Source organism: Periophthalmus magnuspinnatus, chromosome 11 (genome assembly GCF_009829125.3).
Source record: "Periophthalmus magnuspinnatus isolate fPerMag1 chromosome 11, fPerMag1.2.pri, whole genome shotgun sequence".
NCBI lineage: Eukaryota > Metazoa > Chordata > Actinopteri > Gobiiformes > Gobiidae > Periophthalmus > Periophthalmus magnuspinnatus.
The window spans coordinates 13,606,706-13,620,849 of record NC_047136.2 but is presented as its reverse complement, the minus strand read 5'-3'; the positions used below and the strand labels follow the sequence as shown (position 1 = coordinate 13,620,849).

The 14,144-nt window shown below is 37.5% G+C and overlaps 2 protein-coding genes across 3 annotated transcripts; one reads left to right on the top strand and one right to left on the bottom strand.

Annotated features, from left to right (window-relative positions):
* The first annotated feature begins 209 nt into the window (after positions 1 to 209).
* Positions 210 to 7,757, top strand: msto1 (misato mitochondrial distribution and morphology regulator 1). Its single transcript, XM_033975384.2, has 14 exons — positions 210 to 393; positions 774 to 903; positions 1,044 to 1,113; positions 1,199 to 1,274; positions 1,366 to 1,420; positions 1,510 to 1,666; positions 2,087 to 2,201; positions 2,740 to 2,874; positions 3,281 to 3,433; positions 3,657 to 3,788; positions 4,799 to 4,983; positions 5,745 to 5,849; positions 5,924 to 6,036; positions 6,999 to 7,757. Exons 1-14 carry the CDS (start codon positions 310 to 312, stop codon positions 7,256 to 7,258), a joined length of 1,770 nt encoding a protein of 589 aa, XP_033831275.1. The 5' UTR covers positions 210 to 309; the 3' UTR covers positions 7,259 to 7,757.
* An 855-nt stretch (positions 7,758 to 8,612) lies between these two features.
* Positions 8,613 to 13,945, bottom strand: srsf4 (serine and arginine rich splicing factor 4). Of its 2 annotated transcripts, none has more exons than XM_033974753.2 (6): positions 13,782 to 13,945; positions 12,829 to 13,031; positions 11,023 to 11,129; positions 10,350 to 10,564; positions 9,900 to 9,977; positions 8,613 to 9,452 (listed from the first exon to the last, which is right to left on the bottom strand). In XM_033974753.2, the coding sequence occupies exons 1-6, from the start codon at positions 13,886 to 13,888 to the stop codon at positions 8,960 to 8,962; spliced, it is 1,203 nt and encodes a 400-aa protein (XP_033830644.1). In that variant the 5' UTR covers positions 13,889 to 13,945; the 3' UTR covers positions 8,613 to 8,959. The 2 variants fall into 2 exon arrangements, with proteins under 2 accessions (XP_033830644.1, XP_033830645.1); XM_033974754.2 differs by having other exon boundaries at positions 9,900 to 9,965.
* Positions 13,946 to 14,144: the final 199 nt, after the last annotated feature.

Here is a 14,144-nt window from a genome sequence, read left to right as displayed (position 1 = left end):
CCTGATAGTTTCAATGAGCAAAGATGTGTGGTTTCTTTACCATGATTAAAATTTTAATCTTCCATCCATGAATCCAACACGTGAGGCAACGGCGCACTGAAACCAAACTACATCCCCAGTTATTCCTACAGCCAATCAAGTTCGTCCATACTCCGCTTCTGACCAATGGGAAGCTCCGTATTTCTCACGTCATGTTTGTTCGCCATTGTTGTTGTCATTCTCCAAAACATGCCCATCATGCTTGCAGAAGAAAGAAGAATCTTTTATAAAACTATTTGTTGTGTTATATTTGATCTTTTTTGAATCACGATGAGTGAACACTGCAGAGAATTGATCACACTGCAGTTGGGACATTATTCTAACTTTGTCGGGACTCATTGGTGGAATTTACAGGTTTGTAAAAGTGTAGCAGCTAAAGCTAACTGGCTATCGCAAGTTGTTCATAGTATTTCCTTTAATAAAGCCAAAACTCTAGCATAGCCATTTGGCTTATTTCAGATTGGATGAGAATATGAGATGGAAGCAGGTGTCAGGTTAATTTATTAATCTTATTGCTTTATTATCTTGAGGTAATAACTGCCTACTTAGTACCATTTCTGCTCATTTCTTTTCTCATTAATAATTGGAATTATTATTTCATTAATTAATTAAATATAATCATACAATAATACAAATGTGATGCTTATTATTGCAGTCATCTCCAGAAATACTAATACTGTCCTATATGTATTCAAATGAGGAATATTGTGCATTAGTTGTTCTTTCTTTTGCAGGATGCCTCACTGTTTTATGACCCAGACACTCCTCTGGGGGAGATTCAGAGTGATGTCGTGTTTCGAGAAGGACAGACCTCTGGGGGCCATGTCACCTACACCCCACGCCTCATCGCAATGGACCTCAAAGGTAAGGCTAATCTGAATGAACGTCTAGAGCCTATTTATAGAACATCCCTAATTTAGAGATATGTTTTTTTTTGTAATTGAATATATATTATGCCACACCTGTAAAGTTAAACACATTTTTGTCTATGTTTATCACAAAAGGCAGTCTTGGGAATCTACGGCAGGAGGGAAGTTTGTATGACCCCGGTAAAGATACATCAGCAGTCACATGGTGAGCGAGGGCAGATCTATAATTTTATTTATCAAGTTTATTTATAACTACCTCCAGTACCAAACTCTCCCACTTATTTTTTCAGGGAGGGAGATCTCATGATGCACAAAGAAAGCCCTCCACAGAAGAACTCCTTTCTTGAGGATCTGGACAAGTTGGATGCAAGTTTGATCCAGATAACTAAAGAATACAACCAAATTGATATCATAACCGAACATTTAAGTTGTCGTTAAACGTCTGTTTTATTTGCAGAATGGAGAGATTTTAGCTGAAGCAGACTTTTCCACCTCTCATTCTCAGTGCTCTGGTACGACAGGTGTTAACATTACTTGACAGAAAATTTATATTATCCTCATTACAGACAATCAAACTTCTTCTCTACTGCCCTTATTGCAGCATCAGCACCTCTGACTGTGGACACGGTGAACAATCAGCTCTCCAGACTTCAGAAAAACTACAGACTCGAGGGCAGCGTCAAAGTCTGGTCCGATTTCCTTCGGATCCACTTGCATCCAAGAACCATCTCTGTGATTCACCAGTACAACCACGATGGGTAAGTAAAACTGCATCAGATTGGACTTGGTAAATTTTTGGCAGACGACCTAACATAATTATACGTTAAACCATGCGTCTAGCTGTGTTCTAGTTATGGTTGATTAATCGGCAAAGTACAGTTAAAGGGGGGAGAGTGCGTGATGTTATGTTGTTGCCTGTCAGGTTTTAAAGGTGTCCAAAGTTGGGCACCTACTGCAATTGTTGTGTTGTGCTTCAGTAGATTTGGTGATCTATAAAATACAGACCATGCAATGAATACAACTTGTCTTCTGTTATATAGAATGTTTTTGTTATAAGGGAATGTAATGTATCCTACGACCACCGTTTATATGTTGACATCATGTATTTGCTGGTATGTTTTTTATTTGTGTTAATAAAAACAAAACTGGTGACTGAAAAGGTCCTTTTGATTTCTCAGAGATGCCCATCGTTTGGAGGCCTTTAGCCAGGGGGAGGCTCTGTTGCAGGGCTCAGTGCTTGAAGACCTGGAGGACAGACTGCACTTCTTTGTCGAAGAGTGTGATTATCTACAGGTGACTAAAACTTTGTATATTTTCACTTTCAATTTGGGGAGTATATTGCATTTCCCTGCATAGATTGCTCCTTTATTGGTGGTTTTCAACATCTGTGATGATCCCAGGTGGGGGGCAAGAGAGTTTTGATTACATTGCGTGTGCCTATAAAATACCTTGAAGAAAAATCCTAAATGTTGAACCTGATCATTTCTACTCATGATTAGACCCCTAATTGTATGTTGTAGAAGGAATTATAATAGCACATATTTTAAATAGAGTAAGAGAAAGTAATAGAAAGAAATATAATTAATTGCATAAAAATCAACAGCTAGCATTTAATACACAAGCATTTTTGTTAGTAGACAGGACTGTTCTTTGTTAGATTCAGATCCTGTTATTCCTGTGCAGACCAACCCTGACGACACCCAACATTTCATATCACATCGTATTATTTGTTCTCTTTGTCGTTTGGCCTTTAAATTCCTGTCAAAATCTGTAACTTTTAGTTTTATATATTTTTTAACATGACTTACCCAACATATCCTTTATCATGCAGGGTTTCCAGGTGTTTTGTGATCTGGCCGATGGTTTTTCAGGACTGGGGTCAAAGGTCACGGAGATGCTCCAGGACTCGTACAGTGGGCAAGGCATCCTGACGTGGGGACTGGCTCCTGTCAATCACCCAAACTCTGTTAGTCATTTGCTCATACTATCAGTCTGTTAGGAGCAGAGGTGTAGAAAAATGTATTGTACAGCTACATATGAACAGTTTGAGTAGAAAAGTATTGTTCAAAAATACAAAAATATTGACAAACCTTTGGGACTGATTTATAATTAAGTTACTGTAAACGAATGTTTAAAAATTGACAAAAGCTTATCTGAAGTTAAAATGCACAAAACAGATATTACAATTGAAATAGTAATTTCAACAGAACATAAAAATAAAAATATGGTTTGTTAAATCTACTACAGTTGTACAATTTCTTCAAAAAGTTTAAATAAAACTATACTATAAAACTATGTTAATGTAACTCATTACTACCCACCTGAATGGGTAAGCTAAGTTATTTAATGTCATAATATCCTTGTTTATATAGACTCCAATGAAGGACCTGTACCACCTGTTGAACTGCACTTTAGGCACGATGCACTTGTCCAGTCACAGCTCATTGTTTTGCCCCATGACGCTGCGTGGTGGACTGGGGTTAAGACCCACCTCACCTGTTACCTTTCCCTACCTGAACTATGATGTAAGTAGTAGCAATTCTGTTTTCAGTATAGTTATTCAGTGTGTAGATGTATGTCAAGTCTCATAGTCCGTTTTCTTTGTTACATGTATAAAAGTCACTTTTACATTTTGACATATTAAACACTTGAAGATTGACTGCAAAACAATAAATTACTAATCACAAAAAGGAATAGTAATTCAATAGAGTTTTAATGAAACTGATTTTATTTTTCTCCTTTTTGCAGCCCTCTTTGTGGTACCACTCCAGTGCAATCCTGGCTTTAGCCCTGGATGCCCTCACTATGCCATGCAGACTCAGAAACAACAGCATCCCCATGTGGCAGCTGTCTGAGACTCTGGCAGTTTCAGGAAGAAAGGTAATTATTTATCCTTCATAGCAAAACTATGGAAGACAGTTGTATTTTTAGTCATTGCTTAATTTGTAAGTTTCTGGAGCCCTTTTTACAGCTGTAATGATCTAGGGCACGTGTCAAACTCAAGCACATTTTATGTGGCCCGCGACAAGGTAAATTAAAACGTATGTCTTAAAATGTCAGTTTATGAGGAGATACGCAGTTACAGTCATATTTTTTTTTTACATCTAAACGCATGTGCAATGTTTGTAGTCAATGTAATAAGTCAGTAATAAGCTAAAAAAGCAGTTACATTTATTTTACATTACATTCAGTTACATTTATACAGTTTTACAGTTACATCTGGCCCATTTTGCTGATGTGGCCCTCGGTGAAATTGAGTTTGACACCCCTGATCTAGGGGAATTGACTAAAAATAATTACACATAACAACATTCATTTTATGCACTTATAACGGTCAAAGTACTGAATGAAAATGGAATGTGTTCCAGCAGTTCATGAAAAAAATAAGCCCTGGTGGTATAGAAAATAAAATTTGTAGTAGTAGAGGTTATATATTTTTGTTCAACTAAAGATACACTATTCTGGCAAAAGAAAAATGTTCTGCATAAACCAGATCTTTTTGAAAATGTCAGCTATCATGTTTAATTACAAATTAAGTATAAAAAAAATATCAGCAGGTATTCATCCCCTAAACTAGAAGAATTCTGGCAATTTGGCTGACTTCCCTTAGTTCAGAGATGTCACACCTTTTCAACTAATGGCACATAGCATTCCTGTGATAAAACAAAGAAAAGTGATACAACTTATAGACTTTGATCTATCTTTGGTCTTGAAAAGTCAAGTAGTGTTTACACCAAATGTGAAATTCTTCATAGGTTTAGTAAATTAGTGCAAATTCTCCCACTCTCCCAGACCATGTGGGGTTTAGGGGGACTTTCCATGTTTTCCTTGTGTCTGGGTAGGCGTCCTCCTGTGTGAAGTTAACCATGCCTTTTTGTGCTAATCATCAGGTTGTCTCGGCATACGGAGCTGTCCCATTTCCCATGATGCATGGCGGCTCTTTGCCCGATGCCCTCAGCCCCTTCTCCAGAACGTTGCCGTGGAAACCTCTGTCGTCATGTTCTGAGCTTGGAGATGGGTGTTGTTACGGACAGTGGACCACACTAAAGGGCTACGAGGGACAGAGACTCATCAGGTCATTGCAGCTCCAACAATATTTTACTTATGTACTTATGTTATGTTTTATATAGATTTGGTTTCTTTTATCTCTGTAAATGTAATTATACTGACTTCTAGAGCTAACCATGACCAGCAGAGCAGAATGAACTTCCACATTTAAAAAATGTTGCTGGGAAAATGAGAGGTGACTTTGAGGAATGGAGACAATATGGGCCTTGCAATTTTGATGTCTCATTTTTAACAAAATTAAAATTCAAAAAACACTACACAAACTTTAGTTTTCAAAATATACATCTTCCAATTTTATATAGTACAATATCTTAACAAATTTAACTTTTGAATTAAGAAAATTAGGGCAAATATTATATTCAATACAAAACATTTCATCTACAAAGGTCAGCGTTGCCCCTGCTCCTGAACTTACATTCAGCTTTATTAACACCATTTCATTTTATTCTTAGCAAAACAAACACAAGATAATTTTCAGTCAGCACTTAAATTTTATAACTGTGTTGTGTTTTTATGAGCATTGAACAACATTAAAAATATTATATAATAATAGTGGAAAACTGTAAATTTGATCAAGCAAATATATGTATGCAAAGTACATCTGTGGAAACTCCATATAATCCAAATTCAAATCTGGGACTGATGCCCTTAATGTAAAAATGTCTTTATTGAGCATTTTGTGTTCATAAAAGTCTGTATGATAAGTTAGCACCAGCACAAATTTAGCAAGTAGGTTTCAGTTCTAACATTGATCTGTTTTTCACACAGCTCTTTGCCTCTTGGGACCCCTCCTCCCTCCCCTCTGCACTCTCTTCACAGCGGAGAGGACGTCCTGGCATCGTACCTCAGTTCATTCTACCCCAATGCTCCTCTGTAAGTCCCTACACTCAAACCAAAAATATTACAAAAATCTAAACTATAAACTATTTCCTCTATTCCCTCTCCAGTGCCCTACAGCTCGTGTCTACCCCCAGTAAACTCACCGCTCCATTTCCTCAGATGTTCAACCCAACGCTCGATACAAATGGATTTTTGCACAGTGAAACTCCTCCAGCAGGATGTAAGCTATTTTTATTCCCCCATAAAAATATATTTCTCTAGTTCAGATAAGAAGACAGTGAGTTTCTAGTAGTAGTGAAAATGTTAAATTCCTAAAAAATTGTAATAAGACTTATCAGAATCTTTCATCTTGGCAAATAGCTTGGTAAGCCTAATTTATTCATTGGATTTGCTTCTCTGCTTATCCCTGTTAGTAGTTGTCATAAGTGTAAGGCCGACCCTCATCCTGTTTAGAATTATACAGTTATGTCTTTTATCAGACCAAACATCAACATTGATGGCTCCTCCAAACAAACAATATAATCAAAGTTCTATTTTAAGTGACAAATCTGTTTTAACTGAATGAGGAAAAATGCACCAAGAAAAAATGTTTCTTTTTTTTTCAACTAGAGGTGGGAGTTACATAAAAAAAATGCAATTGCTGTTCATGCTAAATTAGAATATCAGTTATATCACCTATAATTAAAACTAATAAAAATAACCTCAAAAGGAGAAAGCATCATCTAGTGTAATATTGTGAAATTTCTAATAGTAAAAACCTTAAAAAATATAAATATATAACACAGAGAAGTTGTCTCGCCCTCAGCTGACAAGTGAGCATATATACAGTGTATTTATACTATCAACACCATAGTACCAGTTTAGTCTTGTCCAAGCGGCTTGAGGCCACTGGATGCATCAAACAAGAGATACACCTGTGCATAACAACAGATGCTATTACGAGGTTTGGGTTAAAGAGATCTATAACAATACAAGTGAAGATTTAGGGTAAAGAAGGACATAACAGTATTCTCCCAAACAAGGACATAAAGTTTTTTGTTTGTTAAAATATTTTTATGGAGAAAATGGGAAAAGGTTTTGAAATATTTATTTTTGTCAATATCGTCTGCCTCTAACTCCAACACAATGCTGTATTGTTTATAAAAAAAATGCTAAATATATTTTTAAAAATTGTCTCCTCAGCCTCTGTCCTGCCTGTGTTATCTGCTCCGGTCCTCACCTCTCTTCAGTCCAGTCCAGCTCTTGGGTTCTGGCTTTCGGACCTGCACCGTGTTGTCACCTCCTTCGACATTCGGCGTGTCGCCCCCAGCTTCTTGTCCCAGGGTTTGGAGGAGGGAGACTATCGTGAGACCCTTGAACAGCTGAAGCTCCTGTCCAGACTGTACCGGAACGACAGCGGAGGGACCACGCGCTCTTCCTCTGAGGATGATGATGATGATTGACACATTTTATATCTATTCATTCTGCTATTCTGCTATTCACACATAAACTGCACTGCAACAAAAGGACTCAAAAACTGTATCAAATGCTTAAGAGGCATTGACATAAGAACCAGGGACAAATAAAATCAAGTTACTGTAAGAGATATTATAGCATGTAAAAACAAGCACTTAAAAATTCAAATGAGGTAAAATGGTTAAACTTAATGATTTCTCATAATATAAAATTTAACTGGACTAATCTTAAACCTCATCAAACCAGCAATTGGACAAATGAAGAATATTACACTTTTTGAGCAATCTCATATCCTGCTCAAATGGCAGGATATGAATTTAGCTTGGAAAAAAGTATTACTGAAACATTTTTGTATTCAGTAACATGGAATGGCAGAGGTGATGTTATAGTTGTTGGTATGTTAATACCGTTCAATTTGAGTTATACCACTTTCCAGTATTTGAAAGCGTATGCCACATTAGCTTTGTTAATGTTTATTCTATATACTGTACAGACTCAAGACTGTTTAATCTTGAGTCTGTACAGTATATAAAGTTTAGTGTTTTTAATTTTTCTACAAATGTTCAGTTTTGTTACCTCTTGTACAATATGTGCTTAAAGATCATTATCCAGAACTCCACACCAGCTCAAATTTGAATTTGACAAGTCCAAGTGAAACAATTGGCTAGAAATCTGATTTACTGAACATAGATGATATATGATGGTCAAATATAAATTGGGATTATGTTCTAATGTGATGATGGGGGATAAGACTGATTTCCCTATTGGTTTCGTTGAGGTATTCAAATACTGAACTTTATTTCCATTAGTGCCACCACAGACTGTAGAAGTCACCATGTTTTGCATTTTAACCATTCAATTAAGTCCCATCATGTCATCTTAAACCAAACAATACAAAGACCAAAATTGGATTGGCAAATTTGAAATCCTAATTATCATTACTTGCAGTAAATGGTGCAACCCATGTAGTGAACCCCTTTTGTGTTTGTGATCTATGTGCATCAAGTTGCCTATGACAGGTTAGTCCACTCATTTTACTCAAAGACTTAAGATCATTATATACAAAAAAAAATTAAATATGGTTGGAAATCAATTCCTTAATTTACCTAGCACCCATCTTGTACACTGGGCACAATACTTATTTTGTTTGAATAATGTTTAAAAGGATTTTTTTTTTTAAAAAAAAGCTTCTTACTGTATGTGTAAAACTTTCTTAATGCTTACTATAATTTATATGCACAAGTGTTATCACACAAAATTAAGTAAAAAAAAAATTCTCTAAATTAAGAATTAAAACCTGTCATTTGCACTTTAAATGGTAAATAAACAGTCAATCACAAATCCTCAACAGGCATTTTAATATGAAACTAAATGTTACAAGGACTTTCACAGAAATGGGAAAATTTGAATTTGTTCCCATCGATTTGATCAATGAAACACTTCAATGTTGCATAAAAAAGGCTAAAACACAATAGTTTAACTTATAAAACAGATCACTTATACAAACACTATGAAGGATAACTGACAATGTAAAAATACAGTCAATGTAGTTGTGTGATGGCAGGTGCATAAAAGACATTGAATTTTCTACAACTATTTATCAAAAAACAAGGGGTGAGATTGGTGATGAGGGGTGTGCAGAAAGTAGGCGAGGGAAGGGGGGGGCGCAGAGTGGTGCCAAATATGTCTTAAGAACGGGAACGAGACCTGGAAACAGACCTGGACTTGGATCGGGACATTGAGCGGGAGGGAGACCGAGAGACAGATCGCTTGTTGCCATTAGCAGGAGAGGGAGAGCGAGATTTTGAGCGAGATTTCGAATGGGACTTGGAACGAGATTTTGAGCGAGATTTGGACCTTGCCCTAGACTCAACCGGGGAGCGTGATCTTGAGCGGGACATCCGGTCTCCATCACCCCCATCTCCGTCCCGACCTTTAGATCCGGATTTTCTGGAGCGATCTTTGGGCCCAGACTTGGACTTAGACCTGGATCTTGACCGGGATCTGGACCTAGAGACATCCTTCTTGCTCTTCTTGGCCTCCTTTTTGCTCTTCTTGGGTTTGGGGCTGTGGCTTCGGCTCTGCTCCTTGTTCTTCTGACCACGCTCCTCATCCTCTTTCTTACCTTTAGCTTTCGCCTTTTTGTTGCTACGGGAACGACTTCGTGAGCGAGATGCCGCTCTGTGGATCAGACAAGAAGGTTTGAGTCTGCAAATTTGAGCCACTAGGAATAAAGCAATGGTACTCAAAAAAAATACAATGGCAATTAGTAGCTTTCTATAATGAAGCAGGGTAACTACTGAATAACCACTTTATGAGAAGTGGATAAGATTAGTTATTGTGGCATCCACCTTTCCAACAACCTTTTTGCCAATCACTTGTTATGGTACAGTGGTTCTCAAATCTTTCACACCAACTACCACTAGATCTGAACCAAGTCTAAACTAGGGATAAATTAGGTTTTTTAAAAAGAGCCACTCCATTGTCACTAAGACAAAGGAGGGGACAAATGTGGATAACATTAAGCAAAGCACAGAACTGAAGACGAGCCAGAACCAGAACTAGCTTGTGCATCACCAATGGACTTACTAGCATATATCAGTATTAATAGTAGTAATATATATTCACCTGGATCGTGAGCGACTGCGACTGCTACTCATGCTGCGACTTCTACTTTTGCGAGACCTGCGGCTCCTGGAACGAGACCTGAACAAAAGTTAACTTCACTCAAACAAATAAAGACAAAAGATAATATCCCAGGCAGGATGTGTTTTCAGATTCATTAAAGAAAACAGAAATATACATGAAATGTCTTTTACACCTCAAGCTCTTTGAGGTTTTGTTCCTTCTTGTATATTTATAATGCTAACTTTTATGGGAATGTTTTCTGATGTTGTGATTAGCACAATTCAGGATTATCACATAATGTTTGCCAATAAATCTAATCGAATGTATACAGCATCATAAGAGTTATACAAAAAGACCATCATTCAGATTTGTATTAGTTTGCCATTTGCACCATGTCATCAATCCAAATAGTGATACAATACAGTAACATCACGACACTGTATCTCTAACCTGGATCTGCTGCGGCTACGAGAGTAGGAGCGGTGACGTCTGGCCCCAGGGCGGTCTTCGATGAGGCGGATCTTTCGCCCGTTCACTTCAGTCCCGTCCAATTTCTCTAGCGCCCGCTTCATGTCGGCATACAGCCTAAACTCGATCACACCCTCATTCTTACGGCCCTTATGGGTGTCAGCATAGGTCACCTCTCCAGCCTGACGCATGTAGTCCTGATGAACAGACAGTGATGTTACATTCAAAAAGGTTCTTTCTATGTTTTACATGTAGAATTAGTCTTTAGCTTCTTAAATTATAAGTTATTATAACTATAATAAGTACTAATAGATGTTTAGATTCATTTAGATGGTGGGGGGCAATATAGTTTTCTCTGTTAATGGAAACAATAGTTGGAAAATAAACAGAGCCCACGAAAACCTGTAGAGTACAGCAAATTTAAAATAAATACTTCATGTATACTAGAGGCAAAACAACTGCGTCAATAACAGCTAATAGATCATCTAAAATCATCAAAAATGTTGTTTGGCCTCTACACTTTCCATTTAATTCTTCAGTTTTAACATGCATGTTGTATGGAGAGAGACAAAGTCAATGCTGCTAAGCACATGACTTAAGAGCTTTGAGCAAAATAATTTTCAAACAGTCCCAAGTAGTGCCATTCACTGCTCACCTTGAGGTCCTGCCAACTGCAGCGGCTCGACAGATTCTCTACAATGAGTCGATAATCAGTCCTGATCGGAGGTCCGTACCTGTCTCTGCCCCAGCGGCCATATCCACCTTTTAATGGAAGGAAAGGACAGAGCAAATGAGGACAGGAAAGCAATGCAGTTGGAATAATTAAGCTAAACTAATGCTACATCTTCTAGTTGTATTGAAAACTATAGTGTTCTACAAAACCATTTGGGAAAAAAAATAAGGAAAAATAAATGATTGTGTACCTAAATTAATATTATTAGCTGGTTATGTGACAGATTTCAATAGCTACTGACTAGATTTACAACTAAGTAAAAATAATAAAACAAAACATAACTGATTGAGGAAGTACTTACGTTGAACTAAAATTATATTAACTAAATTTAAATATGATTTACTATGAGTATAAAACATGTAGTGCTTCTGGCTGAACCCACATCTGATCCTAACCCTTTGGCATCCTCACCACCCGGCCTGGCCTAGTGGCAAAGCGGTCTTCATTCACAATGGCTCTGGCTTTTTTGGCTCTGCCCAGGGGCCCACAATGGTCAAACCACACTCTTGGAAAGGGGGGGACACCATGGCCAGCAATTGGGGCAGGCAGTCAGCCAAGGACTCTTTCAATTAAAACATTGAGGTGCTTTGTTAAATCTTTAGCCTTAAAATTCACAATCATTTATAAATATTTACAGCAACATTACATTACATTAAATATTTAGCAGAGATACTTTACATTTACTTACACAGTGTTTTAATAAGCCATATCCCCAATTTAAATTGAATTCTTAAAAGTCAACTATCACATTTTCACAGGTTCAATAGTGGCTCTAGTACAGGCAACTTTTTATAATTATACAACATACAGCTATGCCAATTTGGATTAGCAATGCATGATCAGAGATTCATTTCATCTGGTGTAAACCCACATTCATCCAGGAGTGGTATAATGTAAAAAAGGTTTCAGAGACAGGTCATCAGTACACCGTTTTTTAAATCAAGATATTTCAACCAGAGACTATAATTTATAATGCAGGATACATTTATGTTGGGGCATTATGAAGCCTAGTGTTTCAAACCAGTTCTGACAAATTGAAAATTACTTCTGTGTTGAGTGTGGGAGTGTTGATTTCAAAAACAGTGTCCTGAAGGCTACTTTTGAAACCTTTTTTACCTTGGTTTTTCATATAGTAAATGTTGAATTGTTGCTGGGAGCAGCTGTTGTGCACCATATCATGACTGAACAGTATAGTACATTCTGTTCTGCTACTTGATAGGCAGTCACATGACATACACATGCTTACAAATTCTAACAGGCATAGCACCCTTTGGGTTGCTCGAGTCAGCTTCTCAAAGTCCTGACCTAATTAGCAGTGAGCCAAATTTACGATAAAAGCAATTGAATATTTTTCAGATGCCAACAATCAGACAATATTTTAGAAATCTGTTCAAAAAGTGGTCAAAAGTGCCTGTAAATGTAATGGTTGAGGTTCCATTATCACACAATTTGAATAGTAATATTAATCCCAAAAGTACAGAAATATCACTTTTCACCCTTGGTAGATTACAGTGTAGGACCATTTACTTTTTCCCCAATATATCACCCACCCACCTCTAATGATAATAACTTCAATATCTAATTGCAAGGAAGATTTCATGTGGTTCATTTTTCTTAAAGTTTTAAACAAGTTGCCTTCACAACTGCCACCAGAGACCCTTGAGAAAATGTAGCTTCCTATCAATATAACATTTCATTTAAATTACCAACCATGTCCAAAATACTTACTACGTCCACCTCCTCCGCCTCCACCTCCTCCTCCACCCCCGTACCCCCCTCCTCCACCTCCACCGCCGCCGCCGCCGCCTCCATCACGACGAGGGCCTTTGGTGTGCTCCACTATCACCCGCTCTCCACAAAGCTCCTTCCCATTCAGGTCATAGACCGCATCATCTGCATCCCGGGGGTCGTCAAACTCCACGAAACCATACCTAAAAACACAAAATGGAAAAGGGGTTTGATGAGGTAAATGTCAAAATAGACTGACTTAGCAAAAATAATTACAATTTTTCAACAAATGATGCATTGCTCTTTGACAATATTGTAATGTAATATTGTAGAACGCTACAATATGTCTCAAATATAACCATTTTCTGTCTGCAAGTGCGAGTATATATCCCGTCTTTCTTTGTTTTGCATTGTTAACTAGAATGGCAGCAGTGCTAGATTTTCATCACACTGAAACCCACGAATAAGTCACTGAAATTGAATAAACTAATATTGCTACATTACACAAAACGTTCAAAATTCAATAAATGGGAGAAAAGATTAATAAGGACTCTGCAAGAGACCAAGTTCCCACGATTTATACTTTCAATTTACATTTCAGTGAATACTTTTTCGATTTCGGAAAGAGTCTAGACATTCATTCAACATACACAAGCCTGGAATAATAACATTGGCATTGCCACGTCTCATGTTAGCTACTGCTACTGCTAACCCGTCAAGATCATGCTACACAATAGAAGCTAACCTAAATTAATTACATTTTCTAGCGTTATCTTGCAGGTTACCAAAGTGTTCACGGCAACATTAAAAAGTAAGTACGCTAATTCAACATCACACACGCCAATAACAATTTCGCAATCTGTACCCGAGGCTATAGTTTGCAGAGTTAGCATTGATAGCATTAGTAGCGGCAGCCAATGAACATACGCTTCAGAAAAACAGCCGTATCTTACCCATTTTTCAAATCAACCTCTAGAATCTTCCCATAACCTTTGAAAAACCTCTCCACGTCCTTCTCCCTGGCCCTGTAGCTCAGTCTGCCCACGTACACTCGGGACATGATGCTTTTTGGTGCCGACAATGAACGCACGGAACCTGCACGGCAGATGCACGGCTGTAGGGACGTAAAAACAACGACGTAAATAAGGGGCGTGGTCTATGTCTTCAATGTTTGAATTATACAAAATATACACTTTTTAAATTTTGGGCAGTTGTTTTCCGTACACAGGAATTGACAGTTTGATCATTAAATCGATAGAGTAACAACAAAAAAGAAAGGTAAATAATATAAGATACATAATTTTAAGCACCATCTG